A 26,817-nucleotide genomic window follows, 5' to 3' on the forward strand; every position below is an offset into this window, starting at 1 on the left:
GAAATTGATTTTATTCAAGCTACTGTAATCAAGAGAGCACCCCACACCTGAAGATCAGAGCATCTCATCAGGGTGAGTTTGTCTTTTGCTTTCTTTTTTTTTTTTAAGATTTTATTTATTTATTTTTAGAGAGGGAACGGAGGGAGAGAGAGAGAGAGAGAGAGAGAGAGAGAGAGAGAGAGAGAGAGAGAGAGAAACATCGATGTGCGGTTGCTGGGGGCTGTGGCCTGCAACCCAGGCATGTGCCCTGACTGGGAATGGAACCTGCGATGCTTCGGTTCGCAGCCCACGCTCAATCCACTGAGCTACGCCAGCCAGGGCTGTCTTTTACTTTCATAATGAGGATTAGACAAGTTGTGGCAGGGAGATTTACAGGTGGAATTATTTCTGTGTTCAGGGGAAGTTTCTGTCAGCTGAAAAGGAAATGTTTATCTCTGTGTCTAGCTAGTTTAAGGGGAACAAACTTCTAATCTCAGTTAATTATTCATGAGACAGTGGGGAGTTGGAGGGTCTGTGTCTGGCCTTTGAGCAAGTTTGATAAAAGGAGAAAGGTCTGTGTTTGGCTTTGTCACAGGTAAACCCTGGAAGTCTTGTGGGTGTTCATGAGAAAGAGTGGACAGCAAATCTTGTCTAAGTTATAAGGAGAAAGGTGTTTTTGTGGCAAGTCATTTCTAAGAGCATAAAAACTGTCACTGTTTTTAGGGCTCAGGTGAAGTTCAACATTGTCAAGGGTCCTCGGTTCTGTTTGAAAACTTGAATCTAGTTCTTATCATTGGAGAGACAGCCTAAAGGTGTTCATTCCCACCTGTCCTATATGCCCATGCTACCAGCTGCATGGCATTCTTCTGTTACACAGAATGACTGAGCAACAGCCAGGGGAAGTGGTTCGAGAAGAGGAGACATTTGGAGGTATTGACAGGTATTGTGTGTGTGTGTGTGTGGTGCAGGAGCTGGGGCCCTCCCGGCTGTTTCTGATAGACTTCTTAGCAAGCTTAAATGGAATGTTAATAACGTTGTGGTTGCAAGTATTGGCAGACCTGACAGTCAGGTAAATTTAGCACTCACAGCAGTTGGGGGAGATGTACCAGGGCATTTTCCTTTGTGAGGAATGCTCAAAGGGTGATTCTGAAAGACAAAGATTATTAATGCCCCTCCTTTTCCTATACCTCCTGGGGTGTAAGGTATGTTTCTTCAGTTTCTGTGTTGTTGCTTACCCTCTACTGACACTAAATCATTATGGTTCATTCTAGTAGCTATAAATTCACTCCCCCCACTCATCTCCTTCTAGTTTCCTGACCTTTCATTTCAATCATTCGGATGCAATAAGAACACAAGCATATTTATAAATTTACAGAGATTTGCTATGTTCTACCCTTTGGCCCATGTGGTTCATTGAAGAGGAACACAGTAAGCAGTGTACTTAACCAGGTGGTCATTATCATTATGATCTAGGACAGTGTCAATCCAACCAGAGAATCCAGGTGACCGAATCAGAATTAAATTTAAATCTCTTAACCACCCTCCCTTCCAGCTGGTTTGCCACCCATACATAGGGTTAGCAACCAGGCTAATCTGGGGTTGCTGTTAGGTGAAAGGAAGAAAATTGATTATACCCAAGAATGTTCAAGACAGGATCCCAAATTATCAAAATACACCCATATAACCCCTAACACCTTTTGCTCTGATCATTCCTATGGAGCGGCTGAAAGGAGATGAATCACCTGTGGGGACAGCCACATTCATGGACTAAACTGCCTTACTAGATAGCATATATGGAGCAGTAGGAAGTGAGGGAGGCAGAGTCTGAAATCCTTTGGAGTTTCTTTTTTTGAAAATTCTCACCTGAGGACATTTTTTGCATTGTTTTTAGAGAGAGAGGAAGGGGGAGAGAGAAACATTGATTGGTTGCCTCCCTTATGCACCCATACCAAGGATCGTACACACTCAGACCAGATCAAACCTGCAAACTAGTTATGTGCCCTGACTGGGAATCGAATCCACAACCTTTTGGTTATGGGACAATGCTCTAACCAACTGAGCCACAGTGGCCAGGACTTGAGTTTCCTTTTGAGGAAGCCATTCCAATGATCAACAATATCAGATGCCAGTGTGTGGTAGGGAGTGTGGAAAGTCCATCAAATACCTTGACTATCAGCCCATTGTTACATGGCTTTTGCAATAAAAGATGTTCCATTTTTAGGCTTCATATAGTCTGGAAAGCTGAAAACCTGACACAGGTTAATTCTAAGGGCCAGAATTGTATGGCTGAAGTGGGCTAAGCAGACTGAAACAGAAACATTTTGACCTGAAAAAAGTATCAACAGTGATGCAACATCAGTGAAAACTGTGAGAGGGGACTTGAGGTATGATGTAGTCAGTTGGCCAGGAGCAGGTGGGGCCACACTTTGTGCTATGTGCCATTCCTCATCACAAGTCATGTTTTGGAAGGAGTCATAAATTTGGTACACAGTGGTAGCTTCTGTATCAGAAATGCAGTATTGTCATTTGTGCCCAGTCTGTTATGATGGATGCATTGCTATGTCCAATGTGATGATGAATGCCGAAAGCACTGGCAGTAATATGGTCAGTGAAGGCTCAATCATCAGCTTGATTCCAGTCACTGTCATCAAAGAATGGACGCTTACCATGGGCATCTACATGGGTGATCAAGATCATTGAATTAGTAGCTGCAATTTGTTTCCACAGTCTGTGATATCAAAGAGCGCTGTTCAAGCTCTCAATGTAGTCTTCCAAGTGGGAGCCTGAACAGCTGGACATTAACAATAGTTCAAGTATAAATAGATATGAAAGGGAATATTGTCTAGAGTTATGAGAATAGCCTTTTCTGTCTGCTGACTGGAGTGCTCACATCCATTCTTAGTTCTGCTGAGGTGGAACAGTCAAGCAGCCCAGTTGAAACGATTAGCATCCAGCTTAGCCAAACCATTTGTGGATCAAGTCCAGGCATTGGGGGGGGGGGCTCTGTGAATTGAGGGCCCCATTAAGCTCAGCATCCTTGGTCTGGTTGGCAGAGTGGGAAATAAATTTTTCCCCAAGGGGATAGCTATCCCATTTTTATGTAAAGCCAGGATGCTGCTGGAACCAGGCCAGTTGTGATCTTGAATATGCTCTTTCCTTTTGACAAGTTAAGCTTGTTGGGCCCTTCCCACGTTGTTAGTCATTGAGTCTGAATTGACCTACTCCAAAATGAAACTCTCAGGCTAGAGAGGTGCAAGGCCATCATGGCTCAGGTGTTCACTTTTGACAAAGGCCCAGTGGCAAGCTAATAGCTGCTTTTCATAAGGAGTATAGGTGGTAGCTGTGTAAGGAAGATGACAAAGTCAAAACCCCAAGGGGCTATTTTGAAAAAGGGCTGCCCCCCTTTGCTAGGACCTCAATAGGTTAAAATCATCAATTACACAAACTGGTAGCTCAACAGGGCCATTTAGGCTTTTCAGACCCTGAAAGTAGGAAGCCAAGAATGTGCTACAGCTTGCTGGACAGCATCCTGAACTGCCTGTTAGTTTGTGTCCTATTCAGAGGACACTGGTTTGTAGTTTAGGATCAAGTAGCATGCCCAGGTGAGGCACAGACAGTCTCCCATACCTAGGGAGTTCAGTATGATGCTGGGCTTCCTTTTTGGTATGGTGTTCAATAAGATAGAAGTTTTTCCTTGACTGCAAGAAAGATAGAGCATTGTGAATCCACCCAGAGGTCCCAGGCACTTTATTTGGTGATCTAGCCCCTGAATTTTGTCAGGGTTTACCAGCCATCTCTGATGGCAAAGGTTTGATAATATCACAGGAAGAGCCACTGAGACTCAGGCTTCTGACTGGCTGACCAAGAGGACTTCATTTAGATAGTGAAAAGTTTGGACAACAGAGGGTAGAGTCTGTCACCCTAAAGCCTGACCCACTTACTGGTGTGAAACACCAAAGTACTTTCATTACTCCCAGAACAGCACTGCAGATGTGTATTGAAGGCCTTGCCACATGAATGCAGCTTGGGCTTAGTTCTTGGTGTCAAGAACTGGGAAAAGTATGAGATTTTACCCTACCTGGAAGCTAAGAGGTGGGCTTGTCACAGTTCCAAGTATGTTGACAGAAGTCATGAGACTCCTGAGTCAGTGATTAAAGACTTTATTACTCAGAGATAAAGAAAACTGTAGCTAGAGTAGCTTGGTTGCATGTTAAGGAAAAAGATTAAACTTTCTTGCAAACCCAGGAAATGCTCTTCACAAATGTAGAATAGAAAGAAACCTGTTTTGTTATTAAAATAAGCATTAAACCAGATTGCAGTGCACATCACAAACATTGGCTAAGGAGATTGCAAAGACAGAAATCTTACCCTTTTGTGTAGCTGAGAAAATACAGTCCATCACATGCATGTTCTCATGATAAATAACTTGTCCTTGTGCAAGAGGACTTGACAGTGTTGTTTTTTCACCATTCTTTCATAATTCACCATAGGTTCACCTGGTATTTGGAGTGGCCATCTGTGCTAGTTAATTGGCTTTATCCAAAGGCAAAATCAGACTTCTCTTGTCTCTATGACAAGCAAGTGGTTACAGCTTGGAGACAGGCACCCAGCCTAAGCTCCCAAGGTGACAGGTAGATAGGGGCTGTGTTGTCCTTGATGTTTGTGTTTCAGAGAGATGGCTTCCAGACCTTTAAGAAAAATTCCTGGGTTGTAATGCTGACAAAAGGTTTATTTAGCCTTTTAAAAGATATATATAATCAAAATGGCAGGGGAATGATTTACAAATACCAGTATTCTGTAGGAAATGCTCTAAGAAAGGAAAGCAGGTCTCTTTTTGGCAGCAGGGAAAATTCCTTTCTTTCTATCCTGAACAACAGTGGGAATAAATTGACAACTTCTGTCAGATTCCATATGCTCTAGTATCCTCAAAATGGAGATTACATGTATTAAGGGAACTTTTACCATTACCTGAGAATTGGCTTTTTGAAAAGAGAAAAACTTCAAGCCATCCCAACTTCATACACACCAGATTAGACAAAACTTATGTTCTGCAAGCATTGATTCTATAAAATCCAACTGCCACCAGGTCCTGATAAAGTTGGTTAGGGAAAACTTCTGGTGCTTACCTTCAGAGTGACCTGTAAAGAATTCTGCTGACCAATAGTACATCTCTTAATATGTTTGGAGTAAGTTCATTTTTTTTGCAGGTGTAGTGAGAGTCTAACGCCTTTAAAATCACTGTCTCACTCAGTTGATTTTGTTGATGACACAACAGTATCAACAAAGCATATGAAGACCCTGAAATAGGAATTTTCTTGTTAAGGAATTCCCATACTAGAGTTGAATTTCTTTTTAGCTCGTTTCTTAATCCATTCATCCATTTCCTTTTGGAAAACACATCTGTTTTTAAAGAATGAAAGTTTCTTATTGTATTAGGGCTTCTAAGTTGAGTTGGCCTCATTTTAAGAATGGCTTTTGCAGATCTTTCAATAGGATCATTGTCCATGGAAATGTTGTCATTCTGCCCAGAGTGGGCTCTACAATGTATGACTGATACCTGAGCAAGCAGCTGTGAAGCCCCTAACAACTCAGATATTAATATTCCATGAGAAGAATCAATTAGTTTCCATTCAAGTTGAGAATCTCCTCTTTTTTCTTTTTATTTATTTTTATTTATTGGAGTGACATTGGTTAATAAAATTATATAGGTTTCAGGTATACAATTCCATAATCCATCATCTATATATGGTATTGTGTTCACCATTCCAAGTCTCCTTCTATCACATATATCCCCCTTCAACCTTTCCTGCCTCTCCCACCCCCTTTCCCTCTGGTGATCACTATGCTGATGTCTGTATCTGTAAGTTTTTTTCTTAATTCCTTCATTTTTTTCACTGAGCCCTGAAACCCCACTCCCTTCTGACAGCTGTCAGTCTGTTCTCTATTTCTGAGTCTGTTTCTGTTTTGTTAGTTTATTTTGTTCATTAGATTCCGCATGTGAGTGAAATCACATGGTATTTATCTTTCTCTTACTGGCATATAATGATCTCCAGGTCCATCCATGCTGCCTCAAAGGGCAAGGTTTTCTTTTTTTATGGCCAAGTAGTATTTCATTGTGTAAACGTAGCTAAGCATTTTTATCCATTCACCTACTGATGGGCAGTTGGGCTGCTTCCAAATCTTGGCTATTGTAAATAATGCTTCAGTGAACATAGTGGTGCATATATTCTTTTTTAAATATATGTTATTGATTATGCTATTACAGTTGTCCCATTTCCCCCCCTTCACTCCCCTCTACACTACACATCCCCTCCCACCCACATTTCCCCACTTTAGTTCATGTCCATAGGTCGTACATATAAGTTCTTTAGCTTCTACATTTCCTATACTGTTCTTACCCTCCCTCTGTTTATTTTCTACCTAACTTCTATGCTACTTATTCTCTGTACCTTTTCCCCTCTCTCCTCCTCCCACTCCCCTGTTGCTAACCTTCCATGTGATCTCCGTTTCTATGGTTCTGTTCCCGTTCTAGTTGTTTCCTTAGTTTTCTTTTGGGTTTTTTTTTTTTTTAGGTGTGGTTGTTAATGATTGTGAGTTTGCTGTCATTTTACTGTTCATATTTTTTGTCTTCTTTTTCTTAGATAAATCCCTTCAACATTTCATATAATAATGGCTTAGTGATGATGAACTCCTTTAATCTTATCTGAGAAGCACTTTATCTGCCCTTCCATTCTAAATGAAAGCTTTGCTGGATAGAGCAATCTTGGATGTAGGTCCTTGCCTTTCATGACTTTCAAAACTTCTTTCCAGCCCCTTCTTCCTGTAAGGTCTCTTTTGAGAAATCAGCTGACAGTCTTATGGGCACTCCTTTGTAGGTAACTGTCTCCTTTTCTCTTGCTGCTTCTAGGATTCTTTCCTTAATTTTAATCTTGGTTAATGTAATTATGATGTGCCTTGGTGTGTTCCTCCTTGGATCCAACTTCTTTGGGACTCTCTGAGCTTCCTGGACTTCCTGGAATTCTATTTCCTTTGCCAGATTGGGGAAGTTCTCCTTTATTATTTGTTCAAATAATTCTTCAGCTTGTTGCTCTTCCTCTTCTCCTTCTGGTACCCCTATAATTCACATGTTGGAATGTTTAAAGATGTCCTGGAAGTTCCTAAGCCTCTCCTCATTTTTTTGAATTCTTGTTTCTTCATTCTTTTCTGTTTGGTTGTTCCTTTCCTCCTTCTGGTCCCTTCCATTGATTTGAAACCCAGTTTCCTTCCCATCACTATTGGTTGCCTGTACATTTTCCTTTATATCACTTAGCATAACCTTCATTTTTTTTCATCGAATTTGCAACCAAATTCAACCAATTCTGTGAGCATCCTGATTACCAGTGTTTTTTTTTTAAGATTTATTTATTTATTTTTAGAGAGGGAGGGGAGGAAGAAAGAGAGAGAGAGAGAAACATGAATGTGCGGTTGCTGGGGGCCATGGCCTGCAACCCAGGCATGTGCCCTGGCTGGGAATCGAACCTGCGATACTTTGGTTCGCAGCCCATGCTCAATCCACTGAGCTACACCAGCCAGGGCGATTACCAGTGCTTTGAACTGTGCATCTGATAGGTTGGCTATGTCTTCATCGCTTAGTTGTATTTTTTCCGGAGCTTTGATCTTGTTCTTTTGTTTGGGCCATTTCTAGTGTGTGTCTTGATGTACCTGTTATGTAGTGAGGGGTGGAGCCTTAGGTATTCACCCAGGCGGGGTAACCCACATTGCTGTGTTGTGATGCTGTATGTGGGGAAGGCGTCCGAGAGGGAACAATGGTGCTTGCTCTGCTCTCTGCCTGATCTCAGTCATTTCCCCCACTTCCCACAAGCAAATTGGGCCCTTCTGGTGCTGATTCCTATGTGGGTGGGTTTGTGTACGTTCTAGGACCCTGTGGGTCTCTCTAACGAACTCTCCTATGAGGCTGGGAGCCTCTCCCACTGCCTCAACCCCCACAGGTGTTTTTAATCAGTGCTTTGAGGCTTTTTTTTTTTTTACCCGCACTGGGGCCCTGGGTTGTGCAGTCTGTCCCACTCCCCAGTTGTTTCTCCTGGTTTATCTGAGTGCAAATGTGGGACTGCCCCATCCACAATCTGCCACCCTGCCAGTTTGACAGCCACCACCTTGCCCGCCCTGGTCCGCCAGCCACCACCTGGCCACAAGTCCTCTCTGCCCCGGCTGCCTATCTCCACCCCTCCTACTGGTCTGGATGAATGTGTCTTCTTTAACTCCTTGGTTGTCAGACTTCCATACAGTTCGATTTTCTGTCAGTTCTGGTTGCTTTTTATTTTTAAATTGTTGTTGTCCTTCTTTTGGTTGTGCAAGGAGGCACAGTGTGTCTACCTACGCCTCCATCTTAGCCAGAAGTCCACATATATTCTTTTGAATTAATGTTTCAGGTTTCTCTGTATATACTCCCAGAAGTGGAATCAGTGGGTGATAGGGCAGTCCCATTTTTAATTTTTTGAGGTAACTCCATACTTCTTTCCACAGTGGCTGCACCAATCTGCATTCCCACCAACCATGCATGAGGGGACAATCCATTTTTTTTTTCAAATTGACCCCATTACATGACATACACCAAACATATATTTATTACCAGAATACAGATTCACTTTAAGTCCCAAACCAAGAATTGCAGCCCTACAGCTGCTATTAACTTGGCTGCTAGTGCTGATCTAATAACAGGCACAATATAGGATTCCATGATTTTCTGAGCAGTCACCACAGCATGTGCAGCCCCATGATGGCCCTTTTCATCCTAGGTACACCAACTCATCAATAAACATTATCAAATACACTTTTTAAACAGGAATATCAGAAAACTCAGGTTGCTACTTAGTGTCTTCTATTACCATTGTACACTTATGATCATCTATTTGGTCAGGATCTGGTAAAAGTAGCAGGGTTTAGGAGCTTGCATCTTTCGAGCACAAAACTGGGATTGGATAATGTTTTTTCATGGTTAGTCAGGTGGCATACTGACAAATGCTGTCTTATATAGTAGTAAGATAGCTGCCACAGCATGTAAGACATGCAAATAAGTGACTGAAGGTAAGGGCTTGAGCCTTTTCACTAAGTGTGGTGGCTCCTGCCACCACTCAGAAGTACCCAGGCACTCCCAGTGTCAGAGCATCCAGAAGAATTGAGAAAAGTGCCATTGGTCTATAGTCTAACCCCACCTTTTGATTTAAAATTCCAGTGCATTTATTTTCATGTCAAAACAAGGTTTTTCCAAATTTGAAATCCCCAAAGCTAGGGAAGAGCCAGTTTCAGTTGTTTCACAAGCCTCTAAGATTCTAGAGACCACAAAAAGGCTTTGGAGAATCATCAAGCAAGTGTTCCACCAGAGGCTTTGCCCTCTCTGCAGAAGCTGGGCCCCACTGCCTTCAGTATCCTCCAGCACCCAGATTGTCTAAGTTGTTTCTATCATAGTTGGCTCTCTCATCTGCTAAATTGCAGCCTTCACTTGACACCTAAATATTTTACTTCACTTAGGCAATATTAGAAACTGTCCAGAGAGTACTCATGCCCTGGTGATGCAAAGAATTGTAAGAAAGCCAAAGTACCAATTTTGCATTGCTCTTTAGTTTCAGAAGCTACCAGAAAATCCCCTACATGTGGAATAATTATAGATCCTTCCAGTGGCACAAACTTCCATAAGTTTTCCTGTGAATAAGTAGAAGAAATAATAGGAGAGTCCTGAAGCCCTTAGGGAATCCTTTGCCATGAATACTGGAGTCCTTAGTAAATAAAATCAAACAAGAATTTTGCCTTTGACCACTGGCCTGTGAACCAAAGGGTACCTGATTTGATTTCTGGTGAGGACACATGCCTGGGTTGCAGGCCAGGTCAGGTCTCCAGTAGGGGGTGCACAAGAGGCAACCACACATTGATGTTTCTCTTCTGTTTCTTCCTCCTTTTCTCTAAAAATAAATAAACAAAATCTTTTAAAAAAAGAATTTAGACTCATTAGCTAGAGGACCAGGAAAAGAGAAGCAAAACATAGACACGCTACAGAGAAAAACTTGGCAGACTATGGTACCAAAATGAGAATAATTGTAGGGCTAAGAACAACAGGAGTTAATGGAACAACACATTTATTTACTTATCTAAGATCCTATACAAATTGATACAGTGATTGTCATCATCAAATCTACTTCCTTCTTTACTAGAAGTATGGGAGTATTACAAGATGAATTCCTTTTTAAATTATCTTTGTTTTTTCTATTTTTTTTAATGTGCTCTAGGCATGAAACAGCTCTGGCTATCAACACAGGCATCAAGCTAGGGTGAACTGAACTTCCAGCCAATATGGAGGCATAGGTAGATACACTTTGCCTTCTCACACAACCAAAAGAAGGACAACAAATTTTAAAACAAAAAATAACCAGAACTGCCAGAATATTGAACTCTGTGGAAGCCAGACAACCAAGGTGTTAAAGAAGAAACACTCATTCAGAGTGGTAGGAGGGGTGGAGATGGGCAGCCAGGGCAGAGAAAACTCATGGTAGCATGATAGCTGGCAGACCAGTTGGTCCCACATCTGTGTGGGGATAAATTGGGAGGAGCAACTGGGGAGTGAGAGAGGGTTGCACAACCCAGGGTTCCAGCATGGGAAAAGAAAGCCTCAAAACCTCTGGCTGTAAAAACTTGTGGGAAATGCAGTGGTGGGAGAAATTCCCAGCCTCACAGGAGAGTTCGTTGGAGAGACCCACAGGATCCTAGAACATACACAAGCCCACACACCCAGGAATAAGCACCACAAGGGCCCACTTTGCTACTGGGTAGCAGAGGAAGTGACTCAAAGCTGGGCAAGAGCCAAGCAGGCAGCATTGTTCCTTCTCTGACCCCTCCCCCACATACAGCACCACAATGCAACCAAGTGGGTTGCCCCACCCTGGCGAATACTTAAGGCTCTGACCCTTATAACATACAGGTGTGCCAAGATGAAGAACTAGGGCCCAAATGAAAGAACAGATAAAAACTCCAAAAAATAGGACTAAGTGATGAAGAGATACCCAACCTGTCTGATGCAGAGTTCAAAACACTGGTAATCAGGATGCTCACAGAAATGGTTGAGTATGGCCACAAAATAGAGGGAAAAGTGAAGGTTTTGCAAAGTGAAATAAAGACAAATATATTGGGAACAGTGAAGGGAAGAAAACTGGGGGCTCAAATCAAGGATTTGGAGAGAAGGAAGAAATAAACATTCAACCAGAACAGAATGAAGATACAAGAATTCAAAAAAAATGAGGAGAGGCTTAGGAACCTCCAGGGCAACTTTGAACATTCCAACATCCAAATCATAGGAGTGCCAGAAGAAGAGGAAGAACAAGAAATTGAAAAGCTATTTGAAAACTAATGAAGGAGAACTTCCCCAATATGGCAAAGGAAATAGACTTCCAGGAAGTCCAGGAAGCTCAGAGAGTCCCAAAGAAGTTGGACCCAAGGAAGCACACACCAAGGCACATCATAATTACATTATCCAAGATGAGAGATAAGGAGAAAAATCTTAAAAGTAGCAAGAGAAAAGGAGACAGTTACCTACAAAGGAGTTCCCATAAGACTGTCAGCTGATTTGTCAAAAGAAACATTGCAGGCAAGAAGTAACTGGAAAGAAGTATTCCAAGTCATGAAAGGCAAGGACCTACGTCCAAGATGACTCTATCCAGCAAAGCTTTCATTTAGAATGGAAGGGCAGATAAAGTGCTTCTCAGGTAAGGGTAGGTTAAAGGAGTTCATCATCACCAAGCCATTATTATATGAAATGTTAAAGGGACTTATCTTAGAAAAAGAAGATCAGAAATATGAACATTAAAATGACAACAAACTCATAATTATCAACAACTGAACCTTAAAAAAAAACCCAAAAAACAAACTAAGCAAACAACTGGAACAGGAACAGAATCAGAAATGGAGACCATGTGGAGGGTTTTCAGCAGACAGGGGGAGTGGGGAGAATTGGGGGGAAAGGTACAGGGAATAAGAAGTATAAATGGTAGATACAAAATAGACAGGGGGAGGTTAAGAATAGTATTAGAAATGGAGAAGCCAAAGAACTGATATGTATGACCCATGGACATGAACTAAGGTGGGGGAATGCTGGTGGGAGGGGGGTTACAGGGTGGAGGGGAATAAAAGGGAGAAAAAATGGCACAATTGTAATAGCATAATCAATAAGATATATATTTTTTAAAAAAGCTAGGGTGAACTAAGGACTGTACTACTGCTTTGCGCCTGGCTGATATAAGAGCAACACTACAAATCAAGTGTCTCCTTGCCCATTGATTACCAGGGAGTTTGTCCATAAAACAGCCACAAAACTTGCTCAGCCAGCCTGGCTCCACCCAGCAACCTTCCCATTTGACTTAGGAAATGGATGGAGGAAGTAATGTTTATTGTGTTTGGGTAGATACCTCAGTTCTCCCAAGATCATGGTGGTTGGGGAGCATACTGTGATATTTGTATTTTGCTTATTATTTCTAAAACAGTCTTTCAGGGGAGGAGAAATAAGCTACACTCTCACCTGCTGTGCCAATTCTTTTGTGGGTGCCCGGACCAGTGCCTGAGTGGCCTTTAGATCCAGTTCAACCTGTTGTAGAATTGATATGGCAAAAGTGGCCATTTTTCCTGTCCCAGATTGGGCTTGAGTGATTACATCATAACCTATACAAATCAAGAGAAAATCTTTATATGGTAGAGGGCATACACTTTGAGATCATGGAACATTCAAGGCTTTGCAAAATGAGAACAATAAATACCCAGTACAGCTACATGCCAGGCCTAAAGTGCTTCACAGACTTATACTCCCCCACAAAGATAGTACCCCAGTGGGAACAGATATGAAAGCCAGATCTGGTTATTAATTCATTTAATAGTGCATAAAGTAGGCTAGAAATACAGATGTAAAGAACAAATACGAGTATGTTTCCAGGGCATGAACCAGCTACTGGGCACAGACCAAAAGCCAAGTGGGATAAACCAGGAGTTAGTTACTTTATCTCTGGCTTATAAGGGACAAGCACCACCAAACCTGGTACAACTCTGTCCAGGTTAGGGACAGTGTAATTCTTTTATAACTGATTTTGTTACCTCTCAACAAAAAGTTCTCAACAAAGGATATTGTTTTACACGTGGCCATAGCTTATGCTTTTGGAAAGCTATTTTTTATCAATTCAATACCTTGAATTAGCTTTGCGCAGTGGCAGTATTGTAGCCAATGAAGTTTATCTGAGGCACGATTATTGCTAATTGAAAACTTTTCAATATCTTGAATTAAACCAGTATCGTTATTCTGTAGGGCCCAGAGTGATGCATTGATTTGTTTCACTTTGGGATACTTGTCTAGCACAATGGGAGACTGCCACTCTCTCTCATAGTCCTTTTCTTTCTGAAGGCACATAGTAACCAAATCAGGTGCCGTTTCTCTAGGGAGTGCCACAAGCACTCCACCCTGAGTACAGAATACGGTAGCCTTTATTTTGCGCAGCAAATTTGGAAGCAGATTTCTAGTCAATATGTTTACAGGAGAAAGTAAGAAAGCATGTTCTTCATTAGAAGACCTATCTTTATAGGAACCATGGAAGAAAAGGAACAAGTAGAAAGCTGACATGAAATGTCAACCTGCATTGACCTACCACTAGATGGAAAAGGACAAAATTCTGAGGAAATTGCAGAATAAGTAGCACCAGTATTTACTAGAAAAGGCAAGTATAGGTTAGCCTGAAGGAAAGTTATTGAAACGTAGTTCACCAGTTTGCACCTCCGAGATTCCCTCCATCTGTTGATTTTGAGCCATTTGCCTATTATTCCCTAGCAGAGGGTTTTGTTCTGGGCCTTCCTGAATCCCTTGCTCCTACAGTATCTGTGTCTCCTGGTCTTATAACCAGCCCTCTTCTTGAATAATGTATTGGCTTCTTGAATAATGACCTACAGCCTTCCCATCTACCTTGGCTCCCTTTATATGTTATCCAGAGTAGGTGTTATTCCCTTAGAAAAATAGTTGCAACTGAGCAGCCAACACAGTTGTTTTTAATTGCTTCTTTTCTTCTTCATCTTTCTCTAGATTGCCCCAAACCTGAGCAGCTGCTGCTAAGATTTGAGTAATAGTCTATCCCTAGGCTGACACAATACAGACACCAGAGACTGATTTTGATCTGCCCCTCCATCCATACTGGTAAATTTTGAGATCTCAACAAAGTGCTGATGGAAATTAACAGGGAACTCACTGGTATTTTGGGTACATTACTTCAATTTCTCCCACTCACTTTTGGCAGAAAAGATTCAAGTATGGCCATCTACAGCCCCCCTTAGTGGGTCCCTAAAGCCCTTAGTTCTTCCATGGCTGTCAGGGGCAGCAGATAGTCTTCTGACTATGAAATGCCTGATGCAGTGGATCATCTTCTGGTCCTGATGTGTCTGCTCTATCAGACATGCAAAGCCTACTTGTTGCAGAATTCTGTGCAGCAACCAGTGCACATCCCATGAAACCATATTGCCAAGTACTCGTGCAAACTTCTGTGAGTCTTCCCTGGGCACAGGAAAAGAAACCCTTAAGTGAGTAATATTAGTGGAGTTGAAGGGCATATAGATTTTCACTATTTCAATTCCCTGCCCCCCAACCCCAGGGAGGTCTGGGTAGCTTCTTAATGGCATCAGCTTTATGAGCCATGTGGTTAGGAAGGGCTGGCTGTTTCTTCATTGAGTAAAGAAACATGTAGAATTAGCCCTGGCTGGTGTGGCTCAGTGGACTGAGTGCTGGTCTTCAAACCAAAGGGTCACTCATTCAACTCCCAGTCTGGGCACATGCCTGGGTTGCAGGCCAGGTCCCCAGTTGGGGGCACTCAAGAGGCAACCATACATTGATGTTTCCCTTTCTACCTCCCTCCCCTCTCTAAAAATAAATAAATAAAATCTTTAAATTAAAATAGATGGCATTTTAGTTTCCTTTTCCATGTTGGTACTTTTCCGTCTAGCTCCCTTTTTTGTTTTTCATTTCCAGGTGATGACTACAACTACTTTCCATTCTGTCATCTTCATATAGTATCACAGACTCTTACCCAAGTTCTCAATTATTATCTGATAGTGTTGCTTTATAATGTCTGCTTTCTTAGTTATGTGATATGTGGATGTGGATGAGAAGGGGACTCTTGAAGGTAGAATCTAAGCTAAGAAATTGAGTCAGAGTGTAGGGATAAAAAATTAATCTTTCTTCCTACCTTCTAAGTTCTTCTAGTTGGGTTAATAATCAAATTAGCCCTGGCAGGTGTGGCTCAGTGGCTTGAGCAGCAGCCTGTGAACCAAAGGGTCGCAGGTTCAATTCCCAGTCAGGGCACATGCCTGGGTTGCAGGCCAGGTCCCCAGTAGGGGGCACATAAGAGGCAACCACACATCGATGTTTCTGTCCTTCTCTTTCTCCCTCCCTTCCCCTCTCTAAAAATAAATAAAATCTTTTAAAAATAATCAAATTAATATGAGACAGATTAAGAGCAGAAAATGTTTAACATTTATTATGGATGTGCATGTGGGGGTGCCATAAGAATAAAAAACCCAAGGAGACATTGGGCAGTTGAGGCTTATATGCCATTTTGGACTAAGGAGAGGAAGGCAGGGTCTGGTATTTGTTTAAATCTTTTTGGCGTGATCTTTCCAGAGACTACTGCATGCAGTTATAACCATATACGTGTATATGTACATATATAGAGTGGTGCTTTGTGGTTGTTCTTTACATAAATTAGATCACATTAATTCTTGTTATTCAGCTTGCATTTGTCACTTGCCAGCACAACTGGGAGAATTTTTCTTTTTTAATTTAAACTGTATTGTATTGCCTGGCTGGTATGAGTCAGTGGATTGACTGCTGTCTTTCAAAACAAAGTGTCACCAGTTTGATTCCCAATCAGGGCACATGCTTGAGTTGTGGGCCAGGCCCCCAGGAGGGAGTGCATGAGAGGCAACCACACATTGATGTTTCTCTCCCTCTTTTTCTCCCTCCCCCTCTCTAAAAATATATAAAATAAATAAAATCTTTTTTAAAATATATTTTATTATTTATACTATTACAGTTGTCCCAGTTTTCCCCCTTTGCACCCCTCCACCCAGAATCTCCACTCCCCCAGGCAATACCCACACCACTGTTCGTGTCCATGGGCCATGCATGTGTATAAGTTCTTTGGCTACTCCATTTCCTATACGGTATTTTTTCACTCCCATGGTTATGCTGTAACTACCTATTTGTACTTCTTAATCTCTTCACATCTTCACCCATTCCCCCACACCCCCTCCCATCTGGTAACCATCAAAATACTCTCTGTATCCATGATTCTGTCTCTGCTCTTTTTTGTTTGCTTAGTTTTTTTTAGATTCAATTGTTGATAGATACGTATTTACTGCCATTTTATTGTTCATATTTTTAATCTTATGTTTAAAGAAGACCCTTTAACATTTCACATAATACTGGTTTGGTGGTGATGGACTCCTTTAGCTTTTCTTGTCTGGGAAGCTCTTTATCTTTCCTTCAGTTCTAAATGATAGCTTTGCTGGGCACAGCACTCTTGGCCACAGGTTCCTCCTTAACACAACTTTGAATATTTCTTGCCAGTCCCTTCCAGCCTGCAAATTATCTTTTGAGAAATCAGCTGACAGTCTTCTGGGAACTCCCCTGTAGATAACTGTTTTTCTCTTGCTGCTTTTAAGATTCTCTCTTTATCTTTAACCTTTAGCATTTTAATTATGATGTGTCTTAGTATGGGCCTCTTTGGGTCCAACTTGTTTGGGACTGTCTGTGCTTCCTGGACTTGTGTGTCTATTTCTTTCAACAATTTAGGGAAGTTTTCTTTCATCATTTTTTCAAATAGATTTCTAATTTCTGGTTCTTTCTCTTCTTCTTCTGGCACCTCTATGATGTGAATGTTGGACCTCTTCAAGTTGTCCCTGAGGATTCTTTTTTCTTCTTGTTCTGATTAGTTGTTTTTTGCTGCCTTATGCTCCAAATCATTGATTTGATTCTTGGCTTCACCCACTCTACTGATGTTTCCCTATAAATTGTTCTATATTTCAATGAGTGTATCCTTTTTTTCTGACTGGATCTTTTTTATGCTGCTGAGGTCCTCACTAAGTTCCTTGAGCATCCTCATAACCAGTGTTTTGAACTGTGCATCTGATAGATTGCTCACCTCTATTTCATTTAGTTCTTTTTCTAGAGTTTTGTTCTGTTCTTTCATTTGGGCCATGTTTCTTTGTCTCCTCATTTTGGCAGCCTCCCTGTGTTTGTTTCTATTTATTTGGTAGAGCTGCTTTGACTCTGTGTCTTGGTATTGTGGTCTAATGCCGTAGGTGTCCTATAGGGTCCAGTGGCACAGCCTCTTCTATCACCCACGCTGGGTGCTCAAGATGCACCCTTCACATGGGCTGAGTACATCGTCCTCATGTAGTTGAGCCTTGATTGCTGTTGGCAGATCCATGGGAGGGATTTACCTCAAGGCCAATCAGCTACAAGGACTGGCTGTGACAACTGACTACCAACCTCCAACCACTGTGGAGGATGTACTGTGCAAGGGCCCACTGCACAGAGCAGGACTTACTTCAGCAGGGCCCTGGTGCCCTCTGAGTCCACCTTTTGAGTGTGGTGCTTGTGGAGGTGGTGCTCCAACATAGTCTATAGCTGTTCAGTGGGTGGGCAGGCTCTGAATCCTCCCAGGAGTTGCAGGCCAAGATCAGCCATTGCCTGTGTCCTGTCCAGGGCCACCCAGCATAAGCTACAAAGCAGTCTGCCGATGGCTGCTACTTGTGCTGGGCTTGTAGGTGCCCAGGTGAGGCCAAGCTGTGAACCAAGGTCGGCTGCTGCTAGTGCTGGACCTGGGGCCTCTTAGTGAGAGGTATGGGGCTCATTGAGGCCAGATGCTTCTTGTTTGAGAGAATTTAGGAAAATCTGAAGCACGAGCCAAGAGAAACCATTCATATGGAAAAGCCACTGGAAACAGCTTGGGTGGGGTAAACAGTGTGAGCCAGGTTGATGGAGTCTTAGATACGGAGCCTACCTGCTGATTCAATAGAGGGGGGAAGGGCTCAGAAAAAGAACAATGGTCTCTGCCAGCTTCTCTGTCTGGGAGAAAGTTGTCCCCTGCCTCTCTTTGATGCCAGACACTTCAGTTCCTCCCCATATGCCTCTGGTACCTTTTGAACTGCTTCCCCAGTGCTGAAGTTCAGAGGGAGTGAGTCTGAGTAAGTTTGTGTGCGTGCAGGCCCTTTAAGAGGAATGCCTGGGACTTAAGAAGTTTCTGTCTTTCATAGCCTCTATCCCTGCTGGGTTTTACAGCCAGAAGTTATGGGGTCTTCTCGTCTAGGGACTGGAACCCTGGGCTGGGTGGCCTAGTGTGGGGCTGGGATCCCTTGCTCCCGAGATACCCCTCCTAATTTTTATCTGCCACTTGTGAGTGTGGAACCAACCCATTCTGCATCCCTGTCCCTCCTTAATAGTCTCAATGTGGTTTCTTCTTTAATTCCCTAGTTGGACTTCCATTCAGTTCAATTTCTGGCAGTTCTGAATGATGGCTGTTTTGCAATTTAGTTGTAATTTTGATGTGGTTGTGCAAGGAGGCAAGTCCTGTTTACCTACACCACCATATTGACTGGAAGTCCAGGGGTCTGGTATTTTAAAGGTAAAGCAGACACTTTACAGGTAGTCAAGAAAGAGCAAACATGTGATAAACAAATTCTTGCTGGGCCACCCAGCAATGGGACACAGAAGGGAGTCCAACAAAATGGCTTTGCTACATTTATCAGCCTGCCATATTATGATGCTTGTGACGATCCCTTCCTTTAAGCAGGTTTTTCTATTTGAATTCTTTTAGACAGGTAAGGTGGGGGAGGTCAGAGGTTCTTTCTGGGTCTTTTGTTTCTTCATAACCAGGTGAAAATCAGTATCCCAGAAAGAAAATTTATGTTTTTAAAGATTTTATTTATTTATTTTTAGAGAGAGAGGAAGGGAGGGAGAAAGAGAGAGACAAACATCAGTGTGTGGTTGCCTCTCACATGGCCCCCACTGGGGACCTAGCCTGCAACCCAGGCATGTGCCCTGACTGAGAATCGAACTGGTGACCCTTTGGTTCACAACCTGCGCTCAATCCACTGAGCTACACCAGCCAGGGCTTTATTTATTTGTTTTTAGAGAGAGGGGAAGGGAGGGAGAAAGAGAGGGAGAGAAATGTCAGTGTGTGGTTGTCTCTTGCATGCCTCCAACTGGGAATCTGGCCTGCAACATGTCCTGACTGGGAATGGAACCAGAAACCCTATGATTGTCAGGCTGGCACTCAATCCACTGAGCCACACCAGCCAGGGCCCAGAAAGCCTATTCAGGGGTGGCAAAACTTTGATCCCACCCAGGAGCTGGGGTAGGAGGCACACAAATTTCACACAGGGCAGATAATTCAATACTGGCCAAAAAATTGTGTCCTTGTCCATCTTTGCAGGGAAATCTACTAATTATCAAAACTGCCCATCTCAAAGCTTCCCTCTTACCAGGAGTCATTTTGAAGCTGGAAGGGATAAAGAGATTGAATGGAAGGGGAGCAATGGGAGTGGGGACAGCAGAGAAAGGAGAACGGTTTATTAAAAGAGAAAGTGACTTTAATCCTCCCATTTCACCTTCCATTTTCCTCAATCTTTCCAAATAATTTTAAACTTTCTTCTTAGAGTGATATTCATCCCATGAACACAAGTAATTCATTTCCTGGGCATGAAACCCTTCTAAAACCTACCACAGATAAGTTAATTCACTCAAGTCAAAAGCATCTTCCTCAGGCCACTGTAAGACTATATTTCATTCCAAATGTTATAGAGAGAGACTGTACAGGGTGAGGCAAAAATATATTTACTGTTGTTCCTATGGTAAATAATACAATAATTAATAGATAACAATAAAAGCATAAACTCTGTGTTTTGCCTACTCAAAACTGTATATTTATTTTTGCCCCATTCTGTATATTAGCCCTTTAAGAGACAGACCTGCAGGCAACATTCTTGGCTTCCCACATTTTACCACCATCACAGCTAATGGTGATCCTGATGGATTTTAGGTCTTTTCTAACACATGCTTACTCAAGAATAAAATCTGGAATTTGGAGAGTATGGTTTATTTGGTTAGTATTTGGAATGAGCACAGAGCTAGGAGGGAGGCATTTTATAATTCACTGGTCCTCTGCTGGTCTGCTCAGTTGAGAACTTTCAGACCATCCCATACTCATCAGCAGATTGTTGGGGAAAATTTTTTTAATTTCCTGACAACTCAGGAAATCGTGTCTACTAATGTAAAAAAGAAAGAAAATAATTTTATTACTGAGTATTAAACCAAACTATGATTTGCATCTTGGGCCATCTGCTAATGAGATTGCAAAGATAAAAAACTTTTAAAGGACAACTCAGACATTTGAGTAATCATTTATTTCTATGAAGAGAAGAGAGAGAAGACCCAAGAATGATAAAACTCATGAAGATAACTATCACATGAAAATATTTTCTGAGTATGAACATTCAACTTCATTTAGAATCCAAATTACACAATCATGTTTATACAGTGTTCAACATTATCTAAATAAAGAGACTACCTAAAAAAAAGATATATCACCCTTTTATGTAACTGAGCAGATATAACCCATCACATACACGTTCTCAAGATAAATGATAACTTCTTCTCATGAAAGAGGACTTAAGTGTTGTTTTTCTTGGCATTCTTTCATAGTTCACTGTAGGATCACCTGGTATTTGGAGTGGCCATCTGTGCTAGTTAATTGGCTTTATCCAAAGGCAAAATCAAACTTCTGTCTCTATGACAAGCAGGTAGTTTAAAACTTGGAGCCAGGCACCTAGACTAAGTTCCCAGGGTGACAAGTAGATAGAGACTCTATTGTCCTTGATGTTTGTATTTCAAAAAGATGACTCCCAGGCTGTAATTCTGACAAAAGGTTTATTTAGCTTTTCAAAACATTAACATACATATCAAATGGGCAGAAGAAAGATATACAAATACCAGTTTTATCAAGGAAATGCGCTAAGAAAAGGGAAGGGGTGGAGAAAAGTCTTTTCCCCTTTGGCCACAGGAAAAAAATCCATTAAGAAACCAAAAACCTTTGACTGTAGGTTCCCTAAGCCCCAGTTCCCACAAGGGGTGGCTCAGATAATCCTTGACAGCAGCCAGTGTGTGCTGTGAGTTGCATCACAGGAAATGAACACTCAACCTGAGGAACCTGTTGTTTAATAGCAGCCTGGAAGCCAGCCTCAAAGTTGCTGCCAATGCAAACCTGCGAAATGCCAGGGAAAGGGCATTCCCTTGCTTTCTTGTCATACCCAGCAAGATATACAGGAGCACAAGAGATCCATGGAAGTGTCTTCCAACTCCACTGGGAGAAAAAAGAAAAAAAGAAAGAAAACCCAGGCAACATCCAACCCAGCATCCCACGTGACATCATCAATCTTTGCAATGTGTTACAGTCACATTATCTGTTATCAGCCAGGGCCATGGGAGTGACAGCAGAATTCCATTGGCAGTAATCTCCAGTGACTCTGCTGCCCTTGCTGGGTTATTTCACTGGCCATACAAGGCTGTTGTATTGACACATTATATAATCACACCTGCCACCTTTTAGTCTTAATCAAGGCTGTGACTTCCCTTTGTCCTCTGGGAATTCTCTGTTGTTTCTGTTAGACCACCTGGGAGAGGTCACGGAGATGGATTGGAAAGTGATTTGCATGCCCTGCTACCATGTCTCCACATAAGTCAGTCATGAAATAGGAGAACCCCTTTTGCATTTTATTAGCATTCATACAACAAGCATTTAAAACACCATACCAGTGACATATTCAGCCATGGAAACTGCAATGACAGTACATTGAATTGGCCCAACCCCTCCCCTCCAAATGTGGCTTAAGTGCTTTTCCTTATTAATCCCTGCTGAAACCCTGTCAGCTGAATTTGACTGTACCCGCACCTCCTTGAGATCAGGTAGGAGGGACACTCATTAGGCACCTGTATCCAATATAGCCTTAAAAAGTCTGAGGTTCTCCATTCCCTGAAGTTCTGCAGCATTCTCAGAGGGTGTATGTGTGGCTTTTGGTCCCTCTTGGGAACAGGGAACCCTCTGTCCCGCCCCTAATCATTTCTTCAAAGCAGTTGATTTCAAGGTAGAAGGGGAGGGAGGGATGAGGCATGGAGTGAGAGTCTGGCTCCATTCCAGCAAGGAAATGTTTCCATTGGTTTTTGGTTTTGAACAGTATGGCCAGGTGCTCAGGGTTCAACCAAATAAACATCTCATGTTTTCAGTATGCTCAGAACTCTGTATCAGGCGGCAGGGTTCTCGTGAATAATGCCATCTATTTCAACTTTAGGGATGCCTCAATTCTGCAGCCAGCCACATTGCTCTCCAGTTTTGCCCATTGGCTAACTCAGGCTTTGCAGCACAGTAGCAACTTTTTCTTTTTAAGATGTCCACTTAAATTCAGAGGGATTGAGAAAAAAGGAAAAAATAAAAAATTCAGACAAGAAAAACAATGCAGAATATATTTTCTGACCATTATGGAATTAAATTAGAAATGAGCAATAAAAAGGCATCAAAAGAAAATGGCCACCCTGACTGGTGTGGCTGAGAGTGTTGGGCATCGTCCCACAAACCAAAAGGTCACCAGTTTGATTCCCAGTCAGGTCACATGCCTCGGTTGTGGGCCAGGTCCCTGCTTGGGGGGGTGTGAGGGGCAACCAATTGATGTTTCTCTCCCTCTCTTTCTCCCTCCCTTCCCCTCTCTCTAAAAATAAATAAACAAAATCTTTTTTTAAAAAAAGAGAGAAAATGGCCATATTTTTAAAAGTAAATGAGAGCAACAGTTGAGGGATCGATGTGAAGTGGGGTTTATTTTTTTAAGTTTTTTTAATATTTTATTTTATTTTAAGTATATTTTATTATTACAGTTGTCCCAATTTTGCCCCTTTGCCCCCTCTGCCTAGTACACCCCCATTTCCTCCAGCAATCCCCCTTTAGCTCATGTCCATGGGTCGTGCACATAAGTTCTTTGGCTTCTCCATTTCATTTCCTATACTATTCTTAACCTCTCCCTGTCTATTTTGTACCTACCAATTATGCTTTTTAATCCCTGCTCCTTTCCCCCCCATTCTCCTTCTCCCAGCTGATAAACCTCCATGTGGTCTCCATTTCTGTGATTCTGTTCCTGTTCTAGTTGTTTACTTTGTTTTTGTTTTTGCCTTTTTTTTTAGGTTCAGTTGTTGGTAGTTGTGAGTTTGCCATTTTACTGTTCATAGTTTTGATCTTCTCTTTCTTAAAAGTCCCTTTAACATTTTATGGAATAATGGTATGGTGATGGTGAGCTCCTTTAGCTTTACCTTGTCCAGAAAGCTCTTTATCTGTCCTTCCATTCTAAATGATAGCTTTGCAGGATAGAGTAATCTTGGGTGGAGGTCCTTGCCTTGTATGACTTTGAATACTTCTTGCCAGTCTCTTCTTTAAAAAAAAAAATTTATTTATTAATTTCTAGACAGAGGGGGAGGGAGGGAGAAAAAGAGGGAGAGAAACATCAATGTGTGGTTGCCTCTCATGCTCCCCCTACTGGGAACCTGGCCCACAACCCAGGCATGTGCCCTGCCTGGGAATTGAACCAGCCACCCTTTAGTTTGCAGGCCAGCACTCAGTCCACTGAGCCACACAAGCCGAAGCATTGCCAGTCCCTTCTTGCCTACGAAGTTTCTTTTGAGAAATCAGCTGATAGTTTTATGGGTACTGCTTTGTAGGTAACTCTCTTCTTTCCTCTTGCTGCTCTTAAGATTCTCTCTTTATCTTTAACCCTTGGAATTTTAATCATGATGTGTCTTGGTGTGGTCCTCTTTGGGTCCAACTTGTTTGGGACTCTCTGTGCTTCCAGGACTTGTACATCTATTTCCTTCACCAAAATTAAGGAAGTTTTCTTTCATTATTTTTTCAAATAAGTTTTCAGTTTCTTGCTCTTTCTTTTCTCCTTCTGGCATCCCTATGATTCAGATGTTGGTATGTTTGCAGGTGTCCCAGAGTCTTCGTATACTATCCTCATTCTTTTGAATTCTTATTTCTTCTTTCTGTTCTGATTGAATGATTATTTCTTCCTTATGTCCCAAATCGTTGATTTGATCCCAGCTTCCTTCCCTTTACTGTTGGTTCCCTGTAGAATCTACAGTGTAAATTTTTCTTTATTTCACTTATTGTAACCTTCATTTCTTCCACTATGTTGTTGCCATACTCAATGAATTTTTTGAGCATCCTGATCACCAGTGTTTTGAACTCTGCATCTGATAGGTTGGCTTTCTTCATTTTGTTTAATTCTCTTTCTGGGGTTTTGTTCTCTTCTTTAATTCGGTTCATATTTCTTTGTCTCCTCAATTTGGTAGCCTCCTTGTATTTGTTTCTGTGTATTCGGGAGAGCTGCTTTGAATCACTGTAAAAGGCACCTGTAAATTGTGTGGAGCGGAACCTTAGGTAATCGCCAGGGTGGGGCAACTCACTTCATTGCTTTGTGGCTCTGTACTGGGGGAGGGCTAGGAGAGGGAACTGTGCTGCTGCCTGGCTTCTTGGCGTTTGCCTAGCACTCACCCTGTTCCCAGTCATTTCACTCCTCTTATGTGACTTGTGCCCTTCCAGCTTTGACTCTGGTGTTGAATCCCTGAGTGGGTTGGTTTGCATACATTTTAAGACCAGGCCCTTTAAGCAAAGTTTGCTGAAAATCTAGCAGTTTCTTCCACCATCCCAACCCTCACTGGTTTTTACAGCCAGAAGTATGGGGATATATCTTCCCGACCCTGGAACCCTGGACTGTGCAGTCTGGCCTGGGGCTGGGATCACTCACTCCCAAAGTATCCTTCCCAAGTTTTACTCACCACATGTGAATGTGGGACTGCCTATGCCCATTCTTCCCTGATCACCTTTCCATACCACATCATGTCTCCTTGCCTCTGTGCCCTGTCTCCATGTCTCTACCCCTCCTACCTGTCTGGTTGATTATGGCTTCTTTAAAGACTTGGTTGTCAGATTTCCATACAGTTTAATATTCTGACAGTTCTGGGTGTTATTTGTTTTGAACTTTAGTTGCAATTCTTTTTGTGGTTATGTGAGAAGGCAAAATGTGCCTATCTATGCGTCCATCTTGACTGGAAGTCCCTATGTGAAGTTTTAAACAACGTATATACATACCTCCTCCTAAAAGTTATACAACACAAATTTTTAATTAAAATGAGCAACATGATAGGATCAGGGCCAAATTATGTACAAAATTATTATTTTAAAAAATGAAAGACTAAATGTATACACAATGAATAGCAAGATTTTATGATTTGATGTTTGTACTTTACACAACATTATGTATAATTACGTATTTAATAAATATGTGGTATGGTATATTATGGTGAAAAAAATCATTAAAAACTATTTCTTATCTATGTTCTCCCCATCCCCCAGTGCTGACCATATCAGCTTGAACAGGATTGTGTTGTTACAGGTCTCGGTGTCATTTGAGGATGTGACTGTGGACTTCAGCAGAGAAGAGTGGCAGCAACTGGACTCTACTCAGAGGCGCCTGTACCAGGAGGTGACACTGGAGAACTACAGTCACCTGCTCTCAGTGGGTAAGCACAGTCACGCTCTTCATCTGTGAGGAACCTTTTATGGGTAAAATTTTGTCCCCCAAATAAAATATGTTGAAATCATATCCCCCAGTACCTCAGAATGTGACCTCATTTGGAAATAGAGTCTTTACAGAAGTAATCAAGCTAAAATGAGGTTATTAGGGCAGGTCCTAATCCAGTATGACTGGTGTCTTTATGAAAAAGAGAAATCTAAACACAGAGACAGACACACCCAGAGAGAAGACAGTGTGAAGACACACAGGGAAAAGATGGCTATGTGAGTGGAGCAATGCATCTATAACCCAAGAAATGACTGAGACCACCAGAAGCCAGGAGAGAGGCATGAAACAGTTGCTTTCCTAATACTTTCCAAAAGAGTATGGCCCTGTTGACACTTTGATTTTGGACCCCTGGTCTCCATAACTGTGAGACAATAAATTTCTGTTGTTTTGAGTCACCCAGTTTGTTTAGAGCCATCCTAAAAAAAAAAAAAACCAAATACCGATTTTTGTACTGGGAAATGGGGTGCTGCTGCAACAAATACCTAGAAAAACATGGAAGTGACTTTGGAATTGGGCAGTGGACAGAGTGAAAAGGTTTTGAGGTGCTTGATAGAAAAAGCCTACTCTGGCTGGTGTAGCTCCATGGACTGAATGTGGGCCTGCAAACCAAAGGGTTGCTGGTTCAATTCCCAGTTGGGGCACATGCCTAGGTTGCAGGCCAGGTGCCCAGTAGTGGGCATGCGAGAGGCAACCACACATTGGTGTTACCCTGCCTCTCCTTCTCCCTCCCTTCCCCTCTAAAAAAAAATAAATAAAATCTTTAAAAGAAAAAACAAAAAGCCTAGATTTCCTTGAAGAGACTTGGTAGAAATATGAGTGTTTTTATGCCAGTACCAGGCTGTTTTGATTACAGTGGCCCTGTAATACAGTTTGGTATCAGGTGTTGTGATCCCTCCTATTTTGCTCTTTCTCAAAATTGCAGCAGCTATTCAGGGTCATTTTTGGTTCCATATAAGTTTTTGAAGTGTTTGTTCTATATCTGTGAAATATGCCATTGGTACTTTAATAGGTATTACGTTGAATCTGTAAATTGCTTTGGGTAGTATGGACATTTTTATGGTGCCCATCAGTAAATGAATGAATCAAAAAACT

At 41.9% G+C, this 26,817-nt stretch overlaps 1 protein-coding gene, 1 non-coding gene and 1 pseudogene across 10 annotated transcripts in view; 2 read left to right on the top strand and 1 right to left on the bottom strand.

Annotated features, from left to right (window-relative positions):
* The window catches only part of LOC123832638 (zinc finger protein 81), a 52,745-nt gene that overhangs the window by 11,921 nt on the left and 14,007 nt on the right, over positions 1–26,817 (top strand). For all 9 annotated transcript variants that reach the window (XM_045860390.1, XM_045860384.1, XM_045860389.1 and 6 more), the window contains one exon: positions 25,537–25,663. In XM_045860390.1, coding sequence (XP_045716346.1) covers positions 25,537–25,663 — 127 coding nt within the window. The remainder of the gene's footprint in view (positions 1–25,536; positions 25,664–26,817) is intronic.
* On the bottom strand, positions 12,935–13,074 carry LOC123832868. Its single transcript, XR_006788127.1, has one exon. It is a non-coding gene; the product is annotated as a small nucleolar RNA SNORA48 (small nucleolar RNA).
* On the top strand, positions 13,203–13,365 carry LOC123832848 (annotated as a pseudogene).

Source organism: Phyllostomus hastatus, unplaced genomic scaffold (genome assembly GCF_019186645.2).
Source record: "Phyllostomus hastatus isolate PE091 unplaced genomic scaffold, TTU_PhHast_1.1 phas_scaffold_200, whole genome shotgun sequence".
Taxonomy (NCBI): domain Eukaryota; kingdom Metazoa; phylum Chordata; class Mammalia; order Chiroptera; family Phyllostomidae; genus Phyllostomus; species Phyllostomus hastatus.